Source organism: Salarias fasciatus, chromosome 22 (assembly GCF_902148845.1).
Source record: "Salarias fasciatus chromosome 22, fSalaFa1.1, whole genome shotgun sequence".
NCBI classification, from domain to species: Eukaryota; Metazoa; Chordata; class Actinopteri; order Blenniiformes; family Blenniidae; genus Salarias; species Salarias fasciatus.
The window spans coordinates 14125936-14153001 of NC_043765.1; the positions used below are offsets into that span (position 1 = coordinate 14125936).

At 44.0% G+C, this 27066-nt stretch overlaps 1 protein-coding gene across 2 annotated transcripts; it reads left to right on the forward strand.

Moving 5' to 3' along the window:
* Positions 1-314: 314 nt before the first annotated feature.
* On the forward strand, positions 315-26524 carry hibadha (3-hydroxyisobutyrate dehydrogenase a). 2 transcript variants are annotated; one of them, XM_030082336.1, is made up of 9 exons: positions 315-406; positions 2217-2377; positions 2572-2681; positions 2791-2912; positions 11814-11947; positions 12118-12194; positions 17241-17397; positions 18867-19067; positions 26469-26524. In XM_030082336.1, exons 1-8 carry the CDS (start codon positions 337-339, stop codon positions 19023-19025), a joined length of 990 nt encoding a protein of 329 aa, XP_029938196.1. In that variant the 5' UTR covers positions 315-336; the 3' UTR covers positions 19026-19067; positions 26469-26524. The 2 variants fall into 2 exon arrangements, with proteins under 2 accessions (XP_029938196.1, XP_029938195.1); XM_030082335.1 differs by lacking the exon at positions 26469-26524 and having other exon boundaries at positions 18867-19626.
* Positions 26525-27066: the final 542 nt, after the last annotated feature.

A 27066-nucleotide genomic window follows, 5' to 3' on the forward strand; every position in this document is an offset into this window, starting at 1 on the left:
GGGAGGAAGCATCACTTCACCTACTGAAATCACTTTAAAAATAAAATTAAAAAAACATTTAAAAATATTCTCTCTTTTTTAATGTTGTATCTTTTAAGATGAAAAGTGTGTTTTGGTAATTTAAAATTATTTAAAAAAAAATCACGACAGCGTGGGCTTAAAGGGCACTGACAAGTAAAATAGGTATCGGATGTCCCGCCTTTACTTCTTTCTGATTGGCTGTTTGAGTTCATCTGCTTCTGCGATTGGTGAAAAATGCCATCAATCAGCGAAGTTCCGCGTAGCTTTCCTGGTGTGACAGCTGTCACTGTACGCCGAGGTCAAGGGGAAAGAAGCATGGCTGCGCTCTTCAGAGGCTCTGCAAATTTATTGCTAAGGTGGAATAAGCATGTCGACTTTGCCTTCGGTAACGTATTGGCTCATGCTGCCAGCTTCCTCTTTGCTGTCTTTCCCGTGTGCGGCTGTGTGTTGAGAGATGAAGTCAAGCGGAGAAGCCCCTGCAGGAGCGCGTTAGCTAGCTCGTTAGCCCTCTGGAGAAAGTATGAATCCCCCGTGTAGGTTAAGTTCAATCTGGACACGCAGCAGGTGGCCTGCATTGTCTGCGTAATGAACATTGCACACTGAAATGTCAAGCCAACAGCCAATTTTAAACACGAGGTCCCGGCATAGACTTCTCCGTGGCTTTGATTGTTAAGCACAACACTACAATTCGCTTTACACTTTTATTAGCATAATGCATCTCACAGCTACATTTTCCTCAAGCACCAGTCATCAAAAAACGTATTTTTATTGTTATATGGCATGCATAATAGCTGTAAAATCAGTAATGATGTAATTGACTTGAATCTTGCATCCTGTGCCAGATAATATTGAAATGCATCCGGTCATATTAATTAAAAACATGCGACACACATTTGTATTCGATACAAAACGATTGTAATAAATGTCAAATACAAAAACAAACAAGTTGCCATCAACATTCACTGCAAAAACAACCATCTGAGAGAAGTAAGCCTAACCCTGTTTCCAGATTTTGGTATTTAATCAAATGAAATGTCCTTCAAGAGTATACATTTGTCTTGATTATTGTTAGAGGTGTCATTCACTTTAAAAATGTAGTTTTGTTTAACTGACAGTCATGTTAAGGGACTAAAGTACACTCGAAAGCATGTTCACTTGGAGGAGAAAGCAATGTAATTGTTCCTTTTTATTTACTTTGTTATACAAGATCCTTGCTAGATTTAATATCATTGTGTCATACATGTATTTAGTATTAGATAATGCATCATGATTAAAGTGATAGTTGTTATCTTATGTGATGCACTTAATAAATTTGGAGAAGACAAAGTTGAACACAACACTTGGTATTTTGACTCCTTTATCCAACCCTAATCCTATTGTTTTGGTCTGGTTGGTATTTTGCCAGAGTTTGTACTTTCTTTAGCATCTCTTGATCTGACTTTACCTTAGATGAACCAGAAGTGTTTAATATCCAGGAGAGACTTCCTAAAAGCTAGTAGTTGGTTGATCACAGTGCTACACAGATTGTTGTTGTCATTGATTGGAAGTAATGCATTTTTTGTGATGGATTTCATTGTCTTCTTACAATTGGTTTAATTTATTATTGAAACTTACTGTCATATGGAAGTTTGCTACCTCCCCACTGACTGCAGTAAGTATCAGGATTACTTGATCACAAAGGAAACTACCATGGGCCCCCCTGGTGCTAAATAGGCATCTGGTTGCCTACAAGAACTTGATTTCAAAATGTGAGATATTCACCTTAAAAAGTGATAATTTGTCCAAATTTTTAACAGGTGGGAATTTTAACCAAATTTCACAAATGTACATTCTACAAATTTGTGATGATCATAAATGACTTTTCTTTCAAATGTCATAACAGTTTGAAGGAAACATCATGTTAAGTTTCAATATATTGATCATTTATTAATTGAAACTCTGCAAACTTTTTTGCATGATAACTATTTACCTTCTCCGAAGGTGAGCCACACAATTCTTAAATATTCATATGGCTTGTAACATGTCGCGTTCTTTATTCCTTGATGTACTTGAAGTAGCTCTCAGTTTCAGAAAAAAGGTGAAATCCCTTTCAGCTTTAACCAATTCAGAGGATATTTTAGGATGGACATCAATAAATTGAACCATCTGTCAACAAAAATATGTTGCTAATGATTTTACTTTCTTTCCTCTATCAGTGTCATCGCGATCAATGGCCTCTAAGACGCCAGTGGGTTTTATTGGTCTGGGAAACATGGGCACACCCATGGCCAAAAACCTGTTAAGAAATGGCTACCCCGTAATTGCCACTGATGTCTTTCCGGAGTCGTGCAAGGAGCTACAGGACACAGGTGCCCAGGTAACAGACTGTCAGAAATACCTTGCGTGTTCACATTTTACCCTCATTTGGCAGTGCCAAAGATTTTTGCAACTCATCACAACTGATTTATGATCAAATGGCACCTCAGCCACCAGATGGGCATAAACGGAAGTTATGATTCTTGCAGTTAATGACGATATTTTCTTTGTGTGAATCATGTGTTCGGTGTTCAGGTAGTAGACTCCCCGGCAGAGGTGGCGGAAAAAGCTGACCGCATCATTACGATGTTACCCTCTAGTCCCAACGTCATCGAGGTCTACACCGGCCCAAACGGCATTCTCAAGTAAGCAGACAATTCAGTTGCTGCATTTTATAATTTCATGTGAATAAACAAGTGTCACAAAAAATGTCTGTCCACATGGCTTTAATGTTTGGATTATTACCCTCTTCAGGAAGGTGAAGAAAGGAACGTTGCTGATCGACTCTTCCACGATTGATCCTGCTGTCTCTAAAGAAATGGCAGTCGCTGCAGAGAAGATGGGAGCTGTGTTCATGGATGCTCCAGTCTCAGGAGGTATTGAATTAACTAAGTCATTAATACGCATTGCTGCTCTGCGGTCTCTGTTTTTCTTTTCTCTTGTCTGTGTTTCATATTAACTTGTGATCATTATGCACTAATTTAGCTGTTTTTGTTTCTCATTATGAGGCACCCTGAAAATGCTTTAATATCAGTCAGGTTGTCATCATCCACCTTCTAGTAATTTTATGCATGTGAAGGGTTGGGTGGTGCTGGAGCACACCCCAGCCGAGGTGAAGACGGAGTATACACACTGGACAGGTCACCAGTCCATTACTGAGCAAACAGAGACAGACAGTCAACACACACACTCACATTCACACCCTGGACAATTTAGAGCCTCCAGTTAACCTCACATGCATGTCTTTTGACTGTGGGATTAAACTTAAATACTGAGAGACATCCCAGGCATGCACAATAACCTCCTCCCCTCAGCCAGACTCAAACCAGGGTTTTTTTCTATCAGTGATGCAGGAGCACTAACCACTACACTGCCGCACGGTCTCAGAGACATTGCTTGACCTCAACATCTGAACTTGAGTGTGAGGTACTGTTAGCTGTTTGTGAAGGGAACGTTTTATAAATGTCACGTCTTTGTTAAATTATGAGTTTTAAGACATTGTCACAATGCAAGTATTTATTAGATACACTGTAAAGTATCAGCGACGGTATTGAAAGCAAAATTTGACAGCTAGTTTGTTCACTCAGGACCAGCAGCCTTTAATATTCGGACTCTGACCCCGCAGCCTCAGTTCTGAGCTGTCTAACTCTTTTGTATATCTAAACTCCTGGACCTTTTGGGTCAGTGGTCAGACATGGGTTATAATTACTGCACGGGCGAGCCAGTAGGTGCCCTCTTGATGCTTTTATTGCTGCTTTTGACTGGGGGTCTTCAAGGCGAGGGTAAGGTTTTAAGTCCTCATTATGTCGGCGCTGTCTGCCTGTGACGGCTCCTTGACAGAGCACAGGATCACCAGCGGTCCTTAATGGGCTGAGCCGCGGCGGAGAATCTCGTGTCAGGGCTTTTCATGTTGATGGAGCCGTAATGGCGGGTATCCCATGTTAGTGCCTTTCATGTCAGATAAAGAGTCATAAAGAAGAGAGAAACCGCCCTCACATGGAGAGCAGGAGAGGAGAGGAGAAGAGCGGAGATAAGACATGAAGGAGATACATCGCAGTAAAACTGTCCGTCTCTCTCGCTCTCACTGTCGTTTCTCTTTCTCTGTCTCACACACTGTCTTCAATTCAGTTATGCATTGAAAGTTTTCACGTGCTGTCACGATGCTGGGTTCGACTGATCAGGGTGTGTTTGTTTTCTATTGTGCAGTGTTGAGTTCAAGTCACAATGCTCCATGTCTCTCCTGCATTAGGCCTTACAAACACAGACTTGGCCTATTTTGTCATGTTTACCAGCTGGCGTCTGCAGAACAGACCGACTGCAGTCAGCGAGATCAGAGGCTTAAGCCTGTTACTCTCCTTTAACGCATACACTGTTTACATACTACAGACAGTGCTCGCTTTGTGTGTGCGGTCCTCTGTGAACGTTCTTCCTCTCCTGTCTCTTAACTAAGCCTCTTTTACTAGCCTAAGATGACCAATGATTTACCTGCTACCTTTGGTCTCTGCAGACACTCTTCTTTCACATGCAAACATGCCGCCTGCACTGCTCACAAAGTGGCACTTTAATATGTTGAATCAGACAGCTGGTTTTAACTCAGAGTATTCTATACATATAATTATTCATAATTTAATTATTGCTTTACCAATTTGAAACGTTTTCATTTGAATCACCACTTTGAACACTTCAAACTTGTTCACTTTTGATGATTTGGTCCTGATAACGCCCAAACAGTCTGTCGGAGACAGGACAAGACACAATGTGCGACAACTCAGTGGGAAAACTTCAGAGCTCTGTATATTTAACCCTTAAAAGCCCATCAGTACCCCAGAGCTCCGGGTGGGAGAAGAAGTCACATGCTCCGTTCCAGCCAGGAGATGGCACCCTACCCAAACTGGGTACTGTCATACTCATGAGCTCTGTGTGTTGGTGTTTTTTGTGCTAGAGACAAGTGTGAATGACATCTATTCATCTGGAGGAACACTGCCAGTCCTACTCGGATTCACTCTCATCTTGAAACTCTACAAACAAGCACTATACAGTGTGAAACATAAGTGCAATTTTATGTTGTTGGTTCAAAAACACATTCACCATAGTCAGTCTTCAGGTATCTGTGATGTTTTAGATACGGTATGGTGTCGTGATGTCCAATTAGAAGTGATTTAGATCTGTGGGAATGACAAAAACTCAATGCAAAGACTTGCTGTGACTCTTCCACTCCTGCCAGCGCAGCTGGTTCTCCTTGTGGCTTCAGTATCTGTTTTTATTTTGAATGTAGAATTTTGTCTGATATAAAATGAATGCCTTTGTGTGCCGTGTGAGGCGGCGTGTTTTACACAGAAATGTGTGCTTGTATGTTGCGTGCGTCACTCGAGGTTTGGCAGGCGACCGTGGGATCTGACTTGCAAAGTTGTAACCCACGTCAAAAAGAGCAATCAAAAAAAAAAAAAAAAAAACCTTTCACTTTCTTCTCATGGGCATCCTGCTGGCCTCCGCTCTTACACACTGACCAGCGCCTTGGCTCTGCCCCTGCGTGAGCCAGCTGTGTCCTGGCACACACACTCGTCCATCCACACGTTGTGTTCTTTAAACAACGTTTCTCCTTTTCCTAAACACTTTCTTCCATAGACATAGTTATATTAACTCAGACACGGGTTCCTCAGGCATGCTAACGGTCGCCTGTGCGCACACACACACACACACACACACTCCTACACTCCTACCACTGTCTGGTGTCGTTAAAAACGTCCGCATGCAAGGTTGACCCACAACAAAACGCGCTCTGATGTCACAGGCTCGGGGTGTTGGCACAGCTATGGCAAAAATAGGAGGTCTGGCTAACAAGCGACGGGGTCGTTAGCAGTAATTACCCAGAATGCCTGTGTTTGTGTCTGTGTGCCCATGGTGGGCTGCCACATTGCTAACGGACGGTGGCTTTAAAAAGGCCCCTAAAAACCTTTCATTGCGCTTTTTCCCAGTGCTGGGAAAGTCGGCTATCGGTGGAAACGAGAGCAAGCGGGAGCCGAGCCGTTGCGGGACCGGAGGCATCCGGGCTAATGTTGCTTGTTTGTGAGATCTTGTAATCCCCAGCAAACTGCCTATTTAGCCGAAGTCTCAACACCACTCTAATCATATCCATCCCACATCAACTCTCTCCAAAGTTTGCAGTGTGTCATTTGCCGACGGTTTGGACGTCATCTCACGGCGTGCAGGGGCTCGTTCATGCCACGGCTGGCACCGGTTTGTTTGTCAGTCAACCTGGCCAATCCACTTTTCTGCTGACTGATAAAGACTATTTCCAACAGCAAACCAACAAAATCTGGGCCATCTTACAAATAAGATGTGGTGTTAAAATACTGACTCAAATAGCAAAATATGGCAAAATAGATGCGTTTCTAAGCAAGTCTTACCAATCCTACTTAGATTTATCTGAATGCCACAGATTCAAAAGCATGCAGGCAGCCTATAGGGATACTTTAGAAGATGAGCCTGAACGCAGTTACTGAAGACTCTCTGACACTGAGTTAAGGAATCAGATGGGACAGGCTGAGGGTGGAGCTGTCGCAGTCTGTCATGGCTGGCCAATACTGGAGAGCGTCACTCACCCAAAGACTAGATTAGCATAACAAGCCTCTCACTGACGGGTCCTGGTGACATTGGGGCGGGGGTGGGGGGGGAATAAAGTGACCGAACACGGACGGAGATGATGGAGGGGTGATCATGATGGGGGAGTTGTAGCCCATGCTCCATATGGAGGTAGAGCCACAGCAGCTGGGGGACTGGTTTGCAAAACTCTGCCCCTATGTCAGCTGGTGTGTGTTGTGTGTGCGTGCGTGTGTGTGTGTGTGTGTCTAAATAGTCAGCTGGTGTATGAGTCACGCAGAAAGCCTCTGTCTATCATATGTAGCCTAAACATCGCATTGCATGTCAGTCATCTAAAAGTGAATTAGGCTGTTATCCGTCCAGCTCTGTGTGTGTGTGAGTGTGTGCATGTGTGTGTGTGTGTGTGTCCCTGCCTGCTAACAACCTAATTGGGGATCATTATTAACTTGCTCTGTCCTAGATGAGTCTCGTTGGGCCAGAGAAAGGATTGATTGTGGCTCTCTGCTGCTCCCTCCACTCTCTGTCACTTAGCATTGACCAGCCGCTCCCCAATACTATAGTGCAGTTGCTGATGATGATGATCATGATGATGATGAGAGCTGACCTGGTGGTCAATGAACAGGTATTGCAAACCAAATAATTAAGGATGCAGTATAATTTATATGCAAAGAAAGTTTGTTGTAGCTGAATTAAACTTCCTTCTTTGTGTTTTGTTTTTTTTTTCCCCCTCCATGTTTTAAACTCTCTCCAGTAGTGCGTTCGCTCAGCGTTCTCATGGAGTGTATGTGTGCAGGGGTCGGTTCTCGTGACTCTGGACTTGTTAAGTACAGCCGATAAAGACTCTGTTTTTAACATATAAGCAGAGCATTAGCGGAGTTGGCATCAAAAGTGTTGAACGTGCTGATTTTTCACTCCGATGTGCGCGAGCCCTTTCGGTTAACTCACACTCTTGTCCTGTTTCAGTGATCCACTTGATATCCGTTGAGTTTTTTTTTACGGGCCCTGTTTAGAGTTTAATTTGTTTGAGAAAAAGATCTGCCCTTGGGTGTAATTATAATGGTGGACCACATGAGGCTGCGTTGTTGGCCTGTAAACATCCTACCCCCACTGGCTCGCTCTCCTTGCAGTCAACTCCCATTGACTCAAGGCTGTTGCACTATTAAGTGTGAAGGCTCTTTTCACTCTGAATTATAGATGACTGCAACTGAACCAAAACAACCTTGCATGTGCATATAGTTAAAACTTAAAGTAGCAAACAGTACAGTGAATTGGCAGTGCCGGGGTTTGTTTCCACCAACTGCTTTTGGACCTGGAGGTATGATTTTAAACCTACTTAATCCTTAAATCTCATTGGATTTTGCTGAAATAGCCATAATACATTATCATTTGAGGAAGTATGTGTTTTGAGCTCAAGGTGTTATTTTGCTCCAAGTGTTTTTCCGTGTAATCTTTTCAGGGGGAAAGCAAAGTACTCAAATGCGTCATTCATTACCAAACTTGGGGAACATCCCCCGTTGTGTGTGCACGTGTGGATGCGTGCCTGTGACTGTTTGTGTAGCCTCATATTCACAAATGTAGTTTCATTTAAACCCACCGCCAATAAAAAAAAAAAAAAAAAAAAAAAAAAAGTGGCTACTGGTTTACATGTGGCTCGTAACTCCGGAGATACGGCCTCAGAAGCTCCAACTGACGTCTTATTGGCGACCAGCTCGGGGAACTGCACCTGTCTCTCATGCACACACACACACACACAGATACTGCATGCACACACACATCCTGACTCACTTTGTACATGCAAGCACCACTTCAAAAACAGCTCCGTTTTAAGAGGTTAGATGGCTGTCATGAATCGCCTCGGTTGGTTCTTCTGCGCGCAATGAAAGAAGTGCTAATGAACTAAGTGTTCATTACAAACAGGCCAGACCAGAGTTTTTCTTCTCTGATCTTCCTGTGCCCTCACACAACCAGTTTCAGGCTCTCGTGTTCACGGCTAACGCCTGTTGCTGAGGCCTGCTGTTCGGCATCTGTCCCAATAGGGCTCGACTCCGAGCTTATTAACTTGAATTTTATTAATGGAGTTTAGAAGAAGGAGATGTCTGTATTTGATGTCTTTATTTGAGGGAAACTTACTTGTGAAGGCCACACACGATTTGCCTCAAACGCACGGTCTGTGTGGTGACTTTACTGTGAGAGACATTTTCATTGTCCTCCTTTCGTACGTACATGTTTCAGAATTAACCGAACTCGCCCAACAAGCTTAGTTTTAGATGTATTTCTGAGAAAAAACCGTGTAATCCCACTACTCCTTCAACCAAATTCCTTAAAAGTAAAAAAAAAATTAGCTTCAGATAAAGGTTGCTGTTTCTCATGACCACTGTTTTCAAAAGATCACCTGTTCATTATGAAATTGGCACATTTTTCTTCATTTCATCAAATCTTTCAGAAAGATCTGGCGTGTTATTGTTTATGTTCGTATGTCTTCTACTGGTTTGTCCAACTGAGGATTGCATGGGTGTTGGATGAAAACGGGGCACACTCCAGACACGCCCCCATGGTAAACATGGAGAAACGAACGATCACACACTCATCAATTAACCTCAAACATGTTTTTGGACTGTGGGAGGAAGTTCAGAGTCTATGAATGAAATCCACACATACACAGGAACAACATACAAATTCCTAAACTCAACCAGCCTCAAACTAGGGACTGCTGGAGGTCAAGTGTGCTAACCACTACTCCACTGTACCAGCTCTTCATATTTAGCAGTCTGGCTCAATTTGTTCTGTATTATTATATGTTAATGCCTGTAATAAACAACTTTTTTCTAGTGCCTGTTTAGTTTTCTCAACCCTTCTGTACTCTGTCTCCACCATGCATATTCTATCATAGGTGTCCCCAACCCCACACACGCACACGCACACGCACACACCTTGTCTCCACCCCCTAGGGGGCGTTGTGTAGTTGTGCAGTGCTAACGATCCAGGACTGTCACTCCCGCTGGGATGGATGAGCCGGCGTACCCGGCGCTCAGGAAGCCTCATTAGGATTCCTCTTTAATCCGTCTCTGACAGGACCGGCCCGAGACCGGGACGTCCCTTCACATAGACACACACACACACACACACACACACTGTGTGATACACAATGGAAGTGTACACACCACACACACACACACACACATATAGTCTCAGGATAGCGCGTCACACTCATGCACAGTGAACAGACCCTCTGATACCCACACACTCACACACTGTTATGCTAATGATGTTATGCTTCTCCCAACAAGGATCTTCCATCATCCTGGTGTCAGTCCTTATAGAAATCCACTACAGATCATAAGAGCTTATTATGGGTGATTAGTTAATTTGAGGGAGGGATGCTGGGAGGTAGAAAGAGAGAGATCGTTTTCCTACCGCTGTCATCTCTACATCTCTCTCCACTTCTCTCTACCTCCCTCTTTTTCGCAGACTCTTGCCTCGCTTATTTCTTCTCTCCTTAGCAAGATATATTGATCAGCACGTCGACTGTGTTATCAATAATATCCTCTTAAGTCGTCTGCAAACAGCGATCTCCGCTAATGAACCAGCTCAGTTGTCACACAGCTGTGTGTGTGTGTGTGTGTGTGAGTGCATGTGTGTTAAACTGAAACTTAAGAATTGCAAATCTGAACTTTTATTCACACATTAGTGTTAATATTTTTTTAATTACAAGGTCTATGAGTTTCCCGCTGTGGACGGTCATGGCGTCCCTTTTTTAACAATGTCACGTTTTTCTGATGATGACGAAAAACTCAACCAGATCAAAAGGGCTAAAGCCGAATGGAAAATGTGGACATGGCGTAAGAAGGGAATAAATCCACGGTGTCTGTGAACCATATGTGTGTATGATTGGTGTGTGTGGCAGCCTTATGCTGAGCGCATGTTAGATGTGGGCCATAGGCAGCTGCTGCAGCGCGGGCTTCATTATGTGGCCCTAATGACCTGCTGACAGCTCATCACTGACGTACACACAAGACACACGTGCAGTGCAGTGGCATCATCATATATTTGACAACAGCATTGCCAATTAAAGAAGAGGGAGCGAGAAGAGATGTATTTTTATGTTTGTTTTTTTTTCTCATGTGTCGCAGGCCATGTAAATACACAGCAAATCCCATAACTACCCTCCCATGTCCTCTCTGCTGCAGTGAAGTCTGATACTGTGATTTCAGCTGTTTTGCGCCCACTAATTCCCTTTTAATTATTAACACAGACATTATGAGGCTCTCACTATTAAGAGGCCTTTCATTAGAGCTGAATGTTCCCCTGAAGAGGGATTCGAACACTGAATGTCCTCGCTCCACTTTACTTTTTCTTTTACTTCTCTTCTCACAGAGTTCATCTGTCAAGCATGTTCAGAAATGTTTTTCATCTCTCTTTTTCTTTGTTTTATACTTTGTCTCTGTGTTGATGTATTTGTGCCCCCCCCCCCCCCCCCCCCCCCCCCCCCCAATTCCCTGTACATCAGAGACATGGGCCTCCTGGATTCAACTTCCTCTGAAAGGGGATTGTTCCTCCAATAAATGCCCCGTGGACCGGGTGGGGGGGGTGGAGGGGGTGCAAGGTTGCCTCCTACAACATGGCACGCTCCTTAAGCCATCAGGCATGGGGAGGGACGCCTAATTGAACATGATAAAGTGTAAAGTTAATTACCCCTCACGCCTGTCACTGATACCCACCCGGGGGTGGGGGGGGGGGCTGGCCTCAGGCACAGCTGTTGGTGTGCATGTGAAGGGGTAGGGGTGACAAGACAAAAGGCAAGGGTTCCCAGGAGGGTTACACAGTGGATGATGGCAACAATCGGCTTTTAAAGATACCTCTGTCCCTCCGGTGCGCCGCTACTTAACACGTCTGTCCCTCTGTGAGCTGCGCATACACATGCACACGCATAACAGCACCCAACTGACCTTTTAGATGGAGATAATAGAAGGGAAAACAGTGAAGTGGTTGATATACTTAGTGTTTTGTGTGCCAAACTCAAACGTTTTAGTTTGATACCACCATTTCATGATTGTAAAGGGTTTAATCTTATTAATAAACTAATTTAAGGTAATATTTTTCATTGCTCTGCATTGTTATCAGATAATGTTGTACCGAGTGTGCGGTCACCTCCTCAGTCTGGACTATGGTGTGTTTAGGTGTCGGTGCTGCCAGCTTGGCCAAACTGACCTTCATGGTGGGCGGGGTGGAGGAGGAATACCACGCCGCACAGGAGCTGCTCACCTGCATGGGAGCCAACGTCGTCTACTGCGGACAGGTCGGCACCGGGCAGGTAAGGCCTGACGCACGAACACAAACGCACATTCGGGCACTGTTGGCATCACGCCGATCGCACTTACACACCAGCAGTGCTGCAGTAGTTCCAGAAAGTTGGTCAAACAAGAACATAATATCTTGCAAAACAAGTGTGTCAGCATGTGCTTTCTTATGAAATCCCTCCAGGCCGCCAAAATCTGCAACAACATGCTGCTGGCCATAGGAATGATCGGTACTGCAGAGACCATGAACCTCGGCATCAGGTATGTCTTCTAATGCTGCTCACACCAAGCCTTTCACTTAATACTGGATAAGCAGGAGACTGAGTGACAACAATCTCCGTGTGAGTGTGTGGTGATAGATAAATAGATATGAAATATATCTCTATTACTTTCTGTTTGGAAAGGAAAGATGAAAAACAGGCTCATTACATCCATTTATGTGGATTTTTATAGCTTTGTGGGGTAGAGAAGTTCTATATTTCCCTACATGATAATTTCTCTTTATTCAAATTAATTTAATGTATGTTTATCATAACAAATGCTTGAATACCTTGAACTCAGCGGTGGCATATTTTGAGAGAAACGCATTTTAGCAGCGCATTTCTTCATCTATGAAATTCCCCTTAGATATAGCCGTCACTATAAAAGCAATGACTATACCAGTGCTTTGGTTGTAACTGCAATTTACTACTTTAGTAGAGGTTTGGAAGTGTGTGTGCTTGTGCGTGTATGTGTGTGTGTGTGTGTAGTTTATGGAAGTGCAAAGGGGTCAGCTCTTCCCCAAGTCAGAGCCGCCTCTGGTGGAGCAAGATGGATGAGTGGGTGGAGCCACAGCCTCTGATTTACATCTGCTGATTGAGCTCTCACCAGTATCCTGCCACACCCCTGCCACTGAACACCACCTAGAAATCCCATCATTCATCATGCCTCGTCCCGGCACAAAGCCTCCTTGGCCATGAAGCCGAGGTTGATGGGATATGAAGTCTTATGAATTAAACCAAATCAGTGTCTCATGGTCAGGATTTAGCTCAGGATTTTGACTCTTTGATGCCGGATAGGTTTGACAAAGCCCCTAATCGTATCCCTAAAATATGCTACCTTAAGCGACATTTTTCATTTCTTTTTTTTTTAAACGTTAGAGATGAGGAAAGTGAACGTTGTGTGTACTTTGCTCACATTAGCTGATAAATCGGTTGTCCATAAGATGAAGGAATATGTTCTCTGCTTCATTTATGTGTATCCCCCGTCAATAATAGACCGTTTCCTCTGTTCATAGTCCTACTATTTTATGGGTTTTACTATGTAAAATGGTGGCGCGTGCATGTACATGAATTGCTCTTTGCACAGTGCAGCTGTGTTAGTGCGACTGATTTATCTGTGCTGAGACAGAGGAGGAAAATTGGCATGAGCAGTCGCACCATAAATCCCCTCACTAGGTCTCTGAAATATGGAGGCATTAAGGGAGCAACACAGATTTACACATTGCCACACTGTCTCTGAATCGCGCGCGTGCACGCAGATTCAGATTTACATCCAGATCTGGTGAAGACAGCAGTTTTCCACACGAACCACAACTTCTTACAGCGCAGATCATTAGAATGTAATGCTGTGGAAATAGTCGAATACTAAGAACAATATCCTTTCATCTTGAATGTGAGTTATTGGTAGATCCTGGCAAAACTGACCTGTTTTCTGACTGGATTGTGTGAGCATGCGCGTGTGTGTATGTGTGTGTGTGTGTGTGTGTTCCTGTGTTTCCCCCTCGTCTTACCAGCAAATCTCTGGGGCTTTATTAGAAGGCTTGACAAAGACTGTCATCGTTTAGAGAGAGTCCACACCCGTAAATCTCCCATGCTGCATTGCGGCCCAACCTCTTATGCAGAGAGGACACTCTCCGAGGCGCATGTGTGCTGGCACACACACACACACACACACACACACACACACCAACACACTCCGACACATTGGAGACTGGGCACTCAGAGCCAATTTACAGAAATACAACAAAAACATTTTATCATGCTGGACTTGGGACTGATCGAGCTGCCCTTTCTTTGTGCGTGCGTGCGTGCGTGTGTGCGCGTTCCCTTACCTGTACAAATAGGCAGACACGCAAACACACGCTGACACACACACACTTCTGTTCGTGGAGCTAATTTGTTGCTCTCAGATGTAAGCTCGGGCCGTCTCCAACAGAGCGTAACGTTCTCTTAGTGCAAGGAATGGCCACGCATGACAATTATGAGTACACACACACACACACACACACACACACACACACACAGATTCCCAAGCCCTGGCGCACACCCGCTTTTTCTGCGTTGCTGTCTTTCCCCTCGCTTTAAGCTTTACTTTCCATCCATATGCTTTACATCTCATTTCATTATTTTTTTTTTTTTCTCGAATCCATTCGTCTCTTCTGTGCCTGATGTAATTTCTATGTGCGGCCAACCAATTGGTGAAAGAGAGGAATAAGACACAGCAGAGAGTAGAGCGGAGTGGTGTAAAAGAGCAGCGTCTGTTTTAATGATGTGCATGAAGATGAAAAGAAAAGGGGAGAGAGAGCGAGAGCGAGAGACCGACCGCTGGCCCAGGAAGGTACATGGCGCTTCTGCAGCTCATAGTTTACCTTGTGCACCTATGTAGCTGCGCCCATTCATGCATACAAACATGCTGTCACAAGTAAGGACGCATGTTTGCTCTTTTGTTCCTTTAATGAGAAAAACGACAGGCGAATCAAAATGTGGAACAAGACACCAGCCTTTTGTGCTGAGAGACAGAAATAGGTTCGCCACAACACACATCTCTCCTCGTCTCTCCATAGTTCAAATGAATTGTGAGCATATGTTCCGTTGGAGATTAAACTTGGGTGATAAACACGCTTGTTGCCTCTATAAATGTGATGGTAAATGCTTGTGTGTGTATATGTGCTCGTTAGCTCTTTAATGAAATAATAAATGGGGACCGGGTTGGGCTTCCTCTCTTGTGGCATCAGATGAGGACGAGAAGCTAATCGTAATGAAACAGACAGTTAATATCAGCGCTGCAAATGAACCCCACCTGCCAGAGCTCCCGGCACATAAACACATAAACACCCTCCCTCCTCATTTCCATCTGCAGCACCGTCTCCCTGGTTTTTTTTTTTTTTTTTTTTTTTTTTTTTAATCTGCGGCAGCATCTCACAGCAACGCGCTCTTCTCGCCGTTAGCGTCTGTTTATCCATGTCAATCTTGTTACGGCGTGACATGTCCTCTTCTCCACGCAAATTACCGCAGGCGAGGAACAACACCACTGCGTCGGCTAATAACCACAGTTTAGTGTGTGTGTGAGGGGCTTTCTGCGTGTGTGTGTGTGTGTGTGTGTGTGTGTGTGTGTGTGTGTGTGTGATGGGAGCAAGAGGGGAACTTCATTGATTTATCGTTAACAGAGGACAACAGCTCCCCGTCAGCGTCTCTGGTCGCTATAACAAACGATCTGCGCGCTCGGACGCGCTTTATTGTAGCACAGCCAGTAACCTTTTCAGCTGCTGACCCAGAACACAGGGAGGGGCTGACCGTGTGTGCGTATGTGTGTGTGTGTGTGTGTGTATGTGTGTCTGGTGAGCTTGGCGGAGTGGGGGGGGGGCTGTGTGCGATGTCAAACATGTCCCCAAGAGTCCTCAGACAGGGAGGTGTCAGCACTGACGGCGAGGGGGAGGAAGAGCAGAGGAGAAGCAGGATGGCGAGGCATCGCTACAGACATAAACTAAAAAGCCATCATGAGCGAGACTGCCGTTTAAAAACACACATGCAGAGTCACTTATGCCACATTTCCAAAACTGCTTTCAAAAAAAAAAAAAAAGGGAGCCTGAGAGGACACATAAGAGATGAAGGAAAGGGAAAAGAGGGAGGGAGAGTCACAGAGAGAGTGTAAATGCAATTCCTATTCTTAATTAGTTAGTAGACAGCTAATAAAACTGAGGCAGTAATGGCAGAATGAGAGCCAGGTGGAGAGAGAGAGGGAGGGAGGCTGCTGGCCTTAAGGACCTATGATGGTTTAATAGTCATATTGAGAGCAGAATAGAGTTACGGGGCTGTAAGTAACTGTAAACTAAGGCAGCCAGGACTTGATGTGGTCAGCTTTACACTGGCTTTAAAACCATTAATATACAAAAGCTGTGCTACACAGGCGCATAGACTGGCCGACACAGACGCCGTAGTTACGCCCTCCCCGCTGTAATGGTTGGCACTTGGTTTCGCTCTTTGCTTCTGTCTGTCTGCGCTCTGTCTCTTTCTCTGCCTCGTTAGCTTTCTTCCACCGATCATAGCCTGGAGATTTGTCCTCCTGCATATGGAAGCAGGGCTTGCTACAAAATGGGGCAGCAGACTCAAAAGTGTGCCTCCTGCATGTGACAGCGAGGTTTATGGCTCCCCTGCGCTGCCTAACTACTTTTCCTACTCCTCCTCCACTTTCTTGAAAGAGGGGTGATGAAGGATAGACGTGGTGGTAAACATCAATACTGCATTAGCCAGCATTACAAAGCTTTCAGCCATTAACACTGAGGAATGGTCACAGCCGGGCACAAGGTTCAACGGGGGTCACCACAATCAGCCGTCGGCCCCACTCCCATCTTTCTCCACATTTCTTTTTTTTTTTTTGAGGAGGGGGGAATGATCATTATAATTGATGTGCCTGTTCTTCCCATTTCTGTCTGTTGTACTTCATCTCTACTCTCACACAATGTCCACTACAGTTTAAACCTTTGCCATCTTTTTTACCTTTCACCTCACCAGCTCAGACTAAAAGTGGGCATCCACTTTTAGTCTGTGTCAGACGCCTCTCCACCGCTGTCTCACCCTGTACTGTGCATTGTGGCCGCTGCTACCAGCGACAGCTACTAATAACCAACGGAAAATCAGCAGGAACTTATGTGACAATCAAAGCAGCACCAGCGCTCCACCCAAACAATACTCTGCAGATTCTTAAGCAGTAAAATTCAGGACCACAACCACATTCTGTCTACTTCCATACCAAGCTTTTTTTCCCCTCCACATAAATGCTACTGGAGCTCAGTTTGTGGTCAACTTCATTCATTCATTTATTATTATTTATTTAAGGCACTGGTGGCTTACGTGGCTAACATGCAGGTTGATGCTATCCTTGCTTTCGATTTATGTTGTAGCAGCTGTCACTGCTCATTCAGTGGAGATCAACACTGTGTGGTCAGTCTTAGCTTTGTGCCAAAGTTTTTAAATTCCACATGGTGTAGCAGCAAATAAGCATCAATGCTCTAAAACTGATAACATGTTGTTTCCAACTCGTTTCCAGATTGGGTTTGGACCCGAAGCTCCTGGCCAAAATCCTCAACATGTCCTCAGGTCGTTGCTGGTCCAGCGACACATACAACCCTGTCCCTGGAGTGATGGAGGGAGTCCCTTCGGCCAACAACTACCAGGGCGGCTTCGGCACCACACTGATGGCTAAGGTACCCAACCTGCTCGCTCCCAATTGGTGTCACTGCGTTGGTCCGAATGCAAGACGTTCTTCCTAGAAACGGATTTGAAAACGTGGGCTCGTCTTGTATTTGGTGTTGAATATTCAGCTCCCGGTTTTCATGCCGAGTTTTGCATAACAATAGTGAACGCAGCCCACGAAGCCGCGACTGAGCTGCTGAAACATCAGGTGTGTGTGTGTAATGACGAGTGGCTCGATGGCCGTACCAGAGGGGACGACGAGCCAGATGCTCGACGCTGCCGTCAACAAGCCATTCAAAGATTCGAACGTGGTGCATTGCGAGTGGTTTTTGATGGAGGCACTATATGAAGAGCAGGTGAACAAAAGGCTGAATACTCTGTAGACCAACAGCGAGCAGCTTCTATCATTGAGAGATTCAGTCTCACCACCAAAAGGCCAATATGTGACCAAGAGCTCAAGAGAATTTTAGTATCTAATTTAATTTAAAAAAAAAAGAAAAGGCCTGATTGTATGGTTCTAATTTTAATCAATAATCATACGTTTGACATTGAATGAATCTCAGTAATTTGGACTAATTGCAATTCAAATTTACTTCAGATGTGCTAAAAAAAAATTTTTTTTTTAAAAACATCACCCTGCAATTATTATATTTTTGGAACTTGGATTGCAGGCGGCCACTTGTCTGTGTCTACTACAGATGGTACATTTAATTCCATGTTTTTTTATTATTTTAGAAAATAAAGTGTGTGTCTTCATTCAAACCAAATCTGGTCAGCAGAACCTCTTTCCAGATATGAGTCTTATTATCAGGGTTTTCCCAGATTCAGAAAGACCAGTACTGTTTTTATTGCAAAACATGCTTCTATTTTGAGGCTTTTTTTTTACCAAATTATTTTTAGATGGTTAGCTTGTTCTATCTAATTTTTTTCCCATTTTTTTTTTTCAATTTGTGTTAAAATGAAACAGGGAAAAGCCACACATGCATTCCTTTGAAGATTCCTGTGATGTTCATCCTTAATCGCTTGTCCGATCAGTCATTCATAAAAACCGTTTCCATTAAAATTTCTGGTGACCATCTACATGCTTATCTCTTAGTCTTTCCTTTTTAATGTCTTTTTCTTTATATACTGAGTCCTCTTTATTTCCCACTGTTCTTTCACTTCAATGTCAGCAGCTCTGCTCTCTTTTCCTTCAGTCTCTGACAAATTGTCACTGATTCACTTGATTTTATTGTCGATGCATTAGGTCTGTTGTGAGGGTCATTCTATCTCTTCATCACCAGTTGAATCAATTTTCCATTAATACCCTCTCAGTAGGTGATGTGCATCAAATGATCAGTCCATTTACTCATCTCACAGGCTGAAATGAAAAATATAGTCCCTTTCATCAACTGTTTATGTTAAAAAAAAAAAAAAAAAAAAAAAACATGAATCCTAAAACTGACTCCATCTCCTATTTCTGCTCTCTTGTCTTGTCAAGGATCTCGGCTTGGCACAAAACACCGCCACCAACACCAAGACGCCCGTCCCCCTGGGCTCCCTCGCTCACCAGATCTACCGAGTCATGTGCTCCCGCGGATACGCTAACAAGGATTTCTCATCCGTCTTTCAGTTCCTGCGCGAGGAGGAAGGACAGTGAACAGAGGGGGAGCACAGCTGACTGTGCTGTTGCTACACACACATACACACACACACACACACACACGAACAACACACCCCAGTGCCCCTTATCCCGCTATGCTCAGGAGAGACTAAGGCCTTGCCCTCAGGCACAGATCCGTGGTCCAATTACCATACTGTATGTCGACACATGTCCCCTCGTTGCATTAGCTGAATCATATTTTCCATTCACGGCCTCCCGTCACATGGAGGAAATGCTAAAACCGACCTTAGATCAGTATCTAGAGACAAAGCAGCTCTCTTTCCACTCTGTACTGAGAGGCAATGGAGACGAGACAGGATGAGGCACTGCTGGTGTAAAAGTAACAATGCAAATAAGTGTTGAACAGGATGATTGATGAGTAATAATTGCATGAACGTTAAAGCTTAAAGTAAGGTTGTTTTTTTTTTTGCTGGAATTGTGCTATTTGCCTGTTACCTAAATGACCTGAGGTTGTCTGTGTGCAATGACAGAGGCCAGATGGAAAAAAACAAACAAAAAAAAAAGAATAAGGATTCATGATGGACATTTACTTGAAGAGAGTGCAAGAGAGTCCACAGGTTGAACTTTGGCTGATTCCCACATTCACAACACAACAGAGGTTACCAATGACGTTCAAGGCTCAAAGTTTACTTATGTTCCGTTTTCTGCTTTTAGTTAGAAGATGGTGTCACTCAGTCACTGAAGTGTCTTCCAAACAGCATCATTACACTACTCAGTTTTTTTTGTTTGTTTTTTTTTTTTTTGTTTTATCACGAGAACACACCACCGTTACAGAAGTCTGGGTTATTTGCTTCTTACATACATTAACCTCTTTACTAGCTGGATCAACCACTTCTGATCTGATATGCTGTGAAATAATCTCAGATTATTTTTCGCGACGTGCGACGTGCTGGGCCGTTTTGATACCGTTACAGATTCTACTCGATCTTACCTCAGTTCACTACTGTCTACATCTGCTTGATGAGCCACAGGAGTATTATTTTGTGACCAATACTGTTGAAATTTTATACTGTTCACAACAAATTGTTCTCGCTGTCTAGCACTTTCTTTTGTCCGTTATGTCCTCACGTATTTTCTCCGCTCTGTGCGACCCTGTATTTCTGCATACGACATCCGTGTGGAGTGTCCGTGAGGATCGGTTCCTCCCTGCTCTGAGAAAATGTACATAATGTATATTTCATATTGTTGTGTAGTAATGAAGAGGGATCTAAATGGACTGTCACTTTTTTTTCTTTTTTTTTTTTAGTAAAATACATAAATAGTGTCTACAGTTTGTCATTGCTCTGTGAAACAGATCTTCAGTCAGGCTGTAACCTAAAATAAAAGATGTTCTGTGGATTTACTTTTGTAATGTGATGTTTCATTGCTGCAGATGTAACACATGTTGAAAGTGGATGTCGGAATACAGTAGTTCAAGCTTCTTTTTTTTTTTCTTCTTTTTTTTTTTGCTCTTTAAATTGGAATTTATACACTACAAACAGATCGGAAATATATGTAAATTTTGACCACATTTAAAAAAAAAAAAATATTTATAGATAGATTTTGATTCAAACAATTCCAGTGTGAAAAATAGAAAATGCATAAACATACAAGAAAACACAGAAAGGCTAAAAGTAGTTGGTGGAAGTGAAAAATAATTAATCTCCTCTCAGTTTTTTTTATTTGATAATTAATCTTTTTCTTACAACAAGTCAAGTTTTTGTTTTGCCAAGTTTCAGCAAATCACCCAACCAAACTTCAAATCAAACTCACGTCCTCCTGTATGGATATTTTGCCCATGTTTAATTTGGTTAATCTTATACTTTATTTATTTTTAAAACATTTCCACACAGATACACACAAACTCATCCTTACATTATGTTTCTTGATCTGATTGTATGAATTCACTGTGGTAAATACAAAGTTTTGATTTAATTCGCTGGTTCCATCCAGTTAGTTGTTTATTTATTTCAATGAACAGAGATCTGATCTGAATGGAAACTTAACCAGAGTACGGTCGCAATGACAATGCTGACTCAGCTATGTTGTACAAACTGTGAGCAAACACGTTACAGAAATATGAAATCATGTCAATGATTAAAAACTCTGCTGCACAAAAGGTCACAGAATCGTCAAACTCAGAATTATTGTTTGAGAAACATGAACGTCTCTGTGGCCTTTTGTATCGATTCATCTCTGATGTTTCAGTAGATCAGCCAAAAGCTGTAGGTGCCGTGGAGAAACCGGAAACTCATCACATCACCAGAACTCATCCGTCTCATTTCTCACGGTAGCTCATCCAGCAGTTTTTAAAATATTTGATCATTCACCTAATGAAGTGATGAACCAACTAATTCTGCTTTCTCACTGCTTCAGAGAATAAATATTTTCTTTCCTACATATTTTCTTAATCTGTTCTATATGTTTAGTTAATGAAATTATTTGCTGCACACCAGTAGGATTTCTCTGTGTGGGCACAGTGAGGGCTGCAGCTTCTCTCCACTACTGAAAGACATTATTTTTGGGTTAAGAGCGACTCTAAATCAGACATGGCTAACAGGAGACTCACGCTGCCTTTGTCTGCATCCCTCTCAGGACATGACACAATTTCCTAAAATCATGAAATGAATGATTCTCCAAGCGACTGCACGGGGAAGGTAGTTTTAACCACATTTGAACCAGATATCAGTTTTATTCTTTTGTCACTGCCTTTCCATCCATTCATCTTCTACACTGCATTTCCCTTGAAAATGAAATGTGACCTGCTTTGAAGACAGTTAATTTCATTAAAATGTAACGTTGTGTTTCAAATGTTTGGTCACAGGTTAAACTCTGGTACTGAAGGTGATTGTTTTGGTGCTGATCCTGTAATGAACTGGCTAAATGTCCAGTTTAAGTGACACATTGATTGAACTTTTTCTCTTGGTCTTCTCCAGCTTGATGCCAGCACACTGTGGTCTTCTTGTTCCATCTTTCAGAGACGATTACAGCAGACTTCTGCATTTGGAAGTCCTCAACAAAAGCCGTCCTTGCCCTCGCTGGGTTGTTGTTCCATTGTTCCTTCAAACCTCTTCAGCAGGCACTCATATAATGCTTAATGCCAGTCGGGGAGAAACAGCAGCACTAATCTCAGAATGATGCCCTTATTTCCATCATTACCATGAAATGAGAGGGAAAAAACAAATGTGGTTTTGTTTTATTTCTCGCTCTCCTTTTTTTTTCTGAGGGCTGGTGTTTCTTCGGCATTTTATGGAGCTGCTGTTGTCTAAGTGGCAGCCGCAGTTGTAGCAGACTGTGGCGAGCCGTTGGTGGCAGGAGTTGTGTTGTGGGCTTGTGACTCACTCTGTTATTGTTCTTTGGGAAGCTATGCACTTGCCTCAGCAGTATGTTTTGAAGATTATCTGATTGCAATAGAGTGGAAGTGCTTCCAGGTTTGAAAGGCGACGTTATCAACAGATCTCTTCAAAAGCAATATTGACTTTTCGGCTGATGTCATTTGTCAGCTGAAGCAGGATATGGCATCTTTGCCTTCCCAGACAATAGAGTCTGGTCTTCCTGAGGTCTCCCCAAAGCAGAGCTACGCCTCAGGCTCGGTCTCCTGAATTAGGCAGCGTAGCTGATTCATATTTGGGTGTTTTAATTTGCCTGTGTTTTATAGCAAGCTGCTGAGCCGGCGGTTTCCTCATTAAAGGACACATGAAAGCAGGCTGTAAAGGAGCCGTGGTGAGACCGGCCTGCGCTGACGTCTGAAGGGGATGCGAGCGACCGAGGACCAACCTAGCCCCGAGCCAGCCGGTCTGAGCCGGAGGGCCTCACCCTACCAGCCAGGCAGCCAGCGGTGGGACACCAGACGCACCACATTGACTGAGTCCACACAGAGATACCGTGCCAGTCTCATGTGTCAGCAAAAGTTCAAGTGTTTCCTGCATGACTTCTGTTTGCGTTATTGGATTTGCCCTTTCAGTTTAGACGGCGGTGAACAGAGTGCCGCGGCAGAGTAATTGTTTCTTTATCAAGCTCCCTGCAACCTGTTCATGATCACATTTGCTCATACTGGGAAGCCTTCCTGCTTCTCAAACTTTGTAGTTAATTCCCCACCTGGTTAAGCCCCCCCCCCCCTCCCCGCCATTTAGAGAATAAAACAGCCTTACCTCTGAGACTTGCCGCTGTGATAAATACCTGAGGCAACAGCGTTCATTATTTCCCCATTATGGCTGCTGGTGGATCCTCTCGGCTGTTTAACGACTTGCTCTTTAAGGAAGTAAGAGTGGTGGGGTCACAGGGCAGGGAGGTGGGGGGAGTGAGGCTCCTCTCGGCACCCCGTGATTCATATCAAACGTACGTTAAGTGGCATGTGGCTAAATTAGTGGCCAAGTCTAGCAGGTATTATAGCTAGCCCAGTGGTGTGTAACGAGCCACTGTCTCGCTGTGTCGTAATGTGGCCTTGATATCTTTTACATGAACCCACCAATAATATTCAAGCCACTTAGCCCAAGCTCATATCCACACCCACGGCGTCTGCACATCAGCACAACACCCACACGTCTTCTTCCTGTTTTGTAGACATCGTTCCCCCATCCTGAGTCACTGACTCTGCTTAGGTTCATTAGTGAAGATAATTCCATCTCAGACAGCGGGTCAGCACATAACGTGTCATGTCGACAGCGAGGCGTATAACAACAGCTAATTATGACCATGAAGTCCTCGTTAGAATTTATGCGGGGGGGGGGGGGGGGGGGGGGGGGGGGGGGGGGGGGGGGGGGGGGGGGGGGGGGGGGGGGGGGCAAAGAGTTGTTATGAGACGTGGAGGCACTACCTGGGTAAAAGGTTGCATTTTCACAATATCAGTAAACATGTGGGTGAAAGTGGGAATCATAAAATCGGCCCCTGTCTGTCGTGTCTCGCAGGCTTGTTTACGATGGCTCTCCCCGTACTGCCATTGTAACTTTCTATGAGCCGGTGTTGTGAAAGAGGCTGTAGACTTGTATGAGATCTTTGAAGAACTGTTTCGGCCTCCCTTAAGCTTTATTTGTTCATACTCTGCCCTGGCTTTGCTTTTTCCCGTCCTTTTGTACAGTATGCTCCCTCTTTCACATTACCCCCCACACACACAATGTCACCTGTGAGTAACGACAGCGTGCACGTACTATTCATCACGCTGTACTGCTCATGCTCAGTAGCTCTTCATTAAATTAATTACTCTCATTGGAAGAGTGATCATCAGCCCCGTCAAAATCCATCACCTTGGTTCCCACAAAGGCCCAGGCCCAGTAAATAATCGCTGGTGTCGGAAAAAGGACTCCGGCGCTACAGCTCTCGTCCGACCCACCGCGGTGGGCCTTAAATACCCAAGGGGGGTACAGCTCCCACTGAGCTGCATTCATCTCTGCCACAAACTGGGGAGAAAGTAGCCGTAATCCCTTATCCGAGAATGGGTGGTTCTGCTTCCGGTCTACAGTGGGTATATCAGAAGTTTGGGCAAAAGTAAAGTTAAAGCAGTCTGATCCAGGTTCAACAATCACAGAAAGTAACACTTGTATTCATGTATTAGGACTTTAAGAAGTGGGATCATTTCCAGTGCCCTGTGACCCTGAACTGGTATAAAACGGTTGAGACTGATCGATTTAGGGACTTAAGGCTGGATTAATATAATCAAAAATCTCTGCAGGCTCTCAGGTACAAACTAGATAATCAATAGCAATCAAACCACATCACAAGTAGCTCACATTCAGCACCAGTATGAATGTAAAATCTAGAGCTGAAATGAGTTATTATAGGTAAATCCATCCAACCAGACTACATAACCAACTTAGTGTAATGGGGAGCCTGGGGCCATACAGGTTTCTTTATCCACATTAAGGCTGATCCCAGCTGACTGGGGTAGACCATGGACAGGCTACTAATCCAACAAAGGGCAAGCAATGGGAGATAGACAGCCACAAACACTCAGACTCACACCTGCAGATGATTTTGAGCTGCTAATTAACCTTCAGTGCATGTTTTTGGGCCGTGACAGGAAGCTGAAGTACCTGGTGAAAGCCCACATGCATACAAAAGCAGACTCAAATTGGGATATTCTCACTGTGAGATGAAAGTGCTGACCACTGTGTGTGACCTCTATGTAAATCAAATGCAGAAATGAAAGCTGCATACAGCTTTTAAAATAAAGCTGAAAATATTTTTTTCTCATTTGTTTTATATAAATATATATAAAAAAAAATCCATAAGCTTTATGACCGATAGTAGTTTTTCTGAGCGCTGCAACTTTGTGATGGCCTCATCTTGCTTCGTTTAAAGCTCTCTTCATGCTCAATTGGCCTGATACCTCATTCTCATCTCTTGCTAATTGAACAGAGAAGAACGATGGAGAGAGAGGCAGAGCGAGAGAGGAGAGCCGAGGAGGAGGTACTGATGTGATCGAGGACGAGCGAGGGGAGAGAAAAGCGAGCGGTGGTGTAGCATGCAAGGCCCCATTGATTAGGTGGTGAGCGGTGCAATGTTTCTCTCCTGACACTTACACGCATTAAAGCTACATAAACACCCATAATTGGTTCGTTTAGGGCAGAGTGGAGGGAAAGGACTCGCACAAACACAGCCGTCATGGTCTGTATGTGCGCGAGGGGCACGGGGAGAAAAGAGGAGCAAAATTAGGTGCTCATAAAAAAGACGTCACGGCCGTGCAGCGTGGTTGGAATGAGTTGGAGAAGATGCCTGTGAACACTTCGGTGTGTTGTGCATGTGTCCCATAAGTCCCAGTGCTGTACTAAGCAGGAATGATAAAACCATCCTCGGAGACATGGATTGACAATAACACTTCAGGGGGATTCAGGGAGAATAAGAAATGGGAGGGACGCTGGTGACTGTGACAAATTAGTTCTCAAATATTGGGGCAGCCGATTGGCTGCAGCCATCAGGAGGAAGGGACACGGTTGGCTGGCTGAGCTGATAGATCGGCATCATGTCACTCTATTAAGAGAAGATGCAAGTTTGGGGCTTTTCAATTCCGTGATAGCTGCTGAGGACTGTTCACCTTCATCGAATGGGATTTTGCAGAGTATGTGCATGTTCATCTGTGAAGGCCTCAATGCACCGAAATACACTCTAAAACGCAAGCAAAATTATACCAGAAAAATCAGAGACGCACGTCTTGTATCACTGGTGTCTGTGAATGTAATGCAGTGTGTGTGTGTGTATGTGAGAGAGAGGCAATATCAGGGTGTTCTCTGCATCCTGAAGCAAAGCATCCATCAGGTCATAAGACCCACTGACAGGGTGTAACTGGCACCCTCCTACTGCCCACCCCAGAGAACCATGTCAGTGCCTGAGTGGAGTGCTCCCTGGACGTGGAATGATGGGATTCCTCTGCCTGGGCTGTCATCTCTAATCCAACTCTCTCACCCACACAGCTGAATCTTCATCTCTCATCTGGAGCACTTGCACACACACACACACACACACACACACACACACACACACACACACACACACACACACACACACACACACACACACACTGTAAACTTCCTCCACCTCAACACCACAAATAAATTTGCATTCACTGCCAATTCGGTTGCTGTATCAACATCGCTAAATCTACATATCGTTGACGTGTCCAGGTGCTAAGTCACCATTATGTCTCCCTCCAACAAACACACACATGCATGCACGGACACATTCGGGCAGGCAGGTCACAGAGGCCCCAGAGCACTGGACTGTGCTAAGCAGGTAAATATAGCGAGGACAGGCTTTATTAGAATAGAAAAGGCTCTGTTACTGTCAGGGGTAAGCATAACCAATTGAGATGTATTCTTGGCTCTCTGTCCAGTCCAACAGTCATTCTCAGCTATTCTAAAAAACCATCGACACCTCTGGGTTGCATCTTTTCCTGTGTCACTCCCAAAAGAGGGATTTTTGGCTGATAATACTGGTCCTTGCAGTTTTATTTCGGTCATTTTACTCAGTATTACACAAATGGGGGAGGTCTAGGTGTGCGCACCATTCTATAATTTACAACAAATTGTCTGAGTTCATAAAAAAA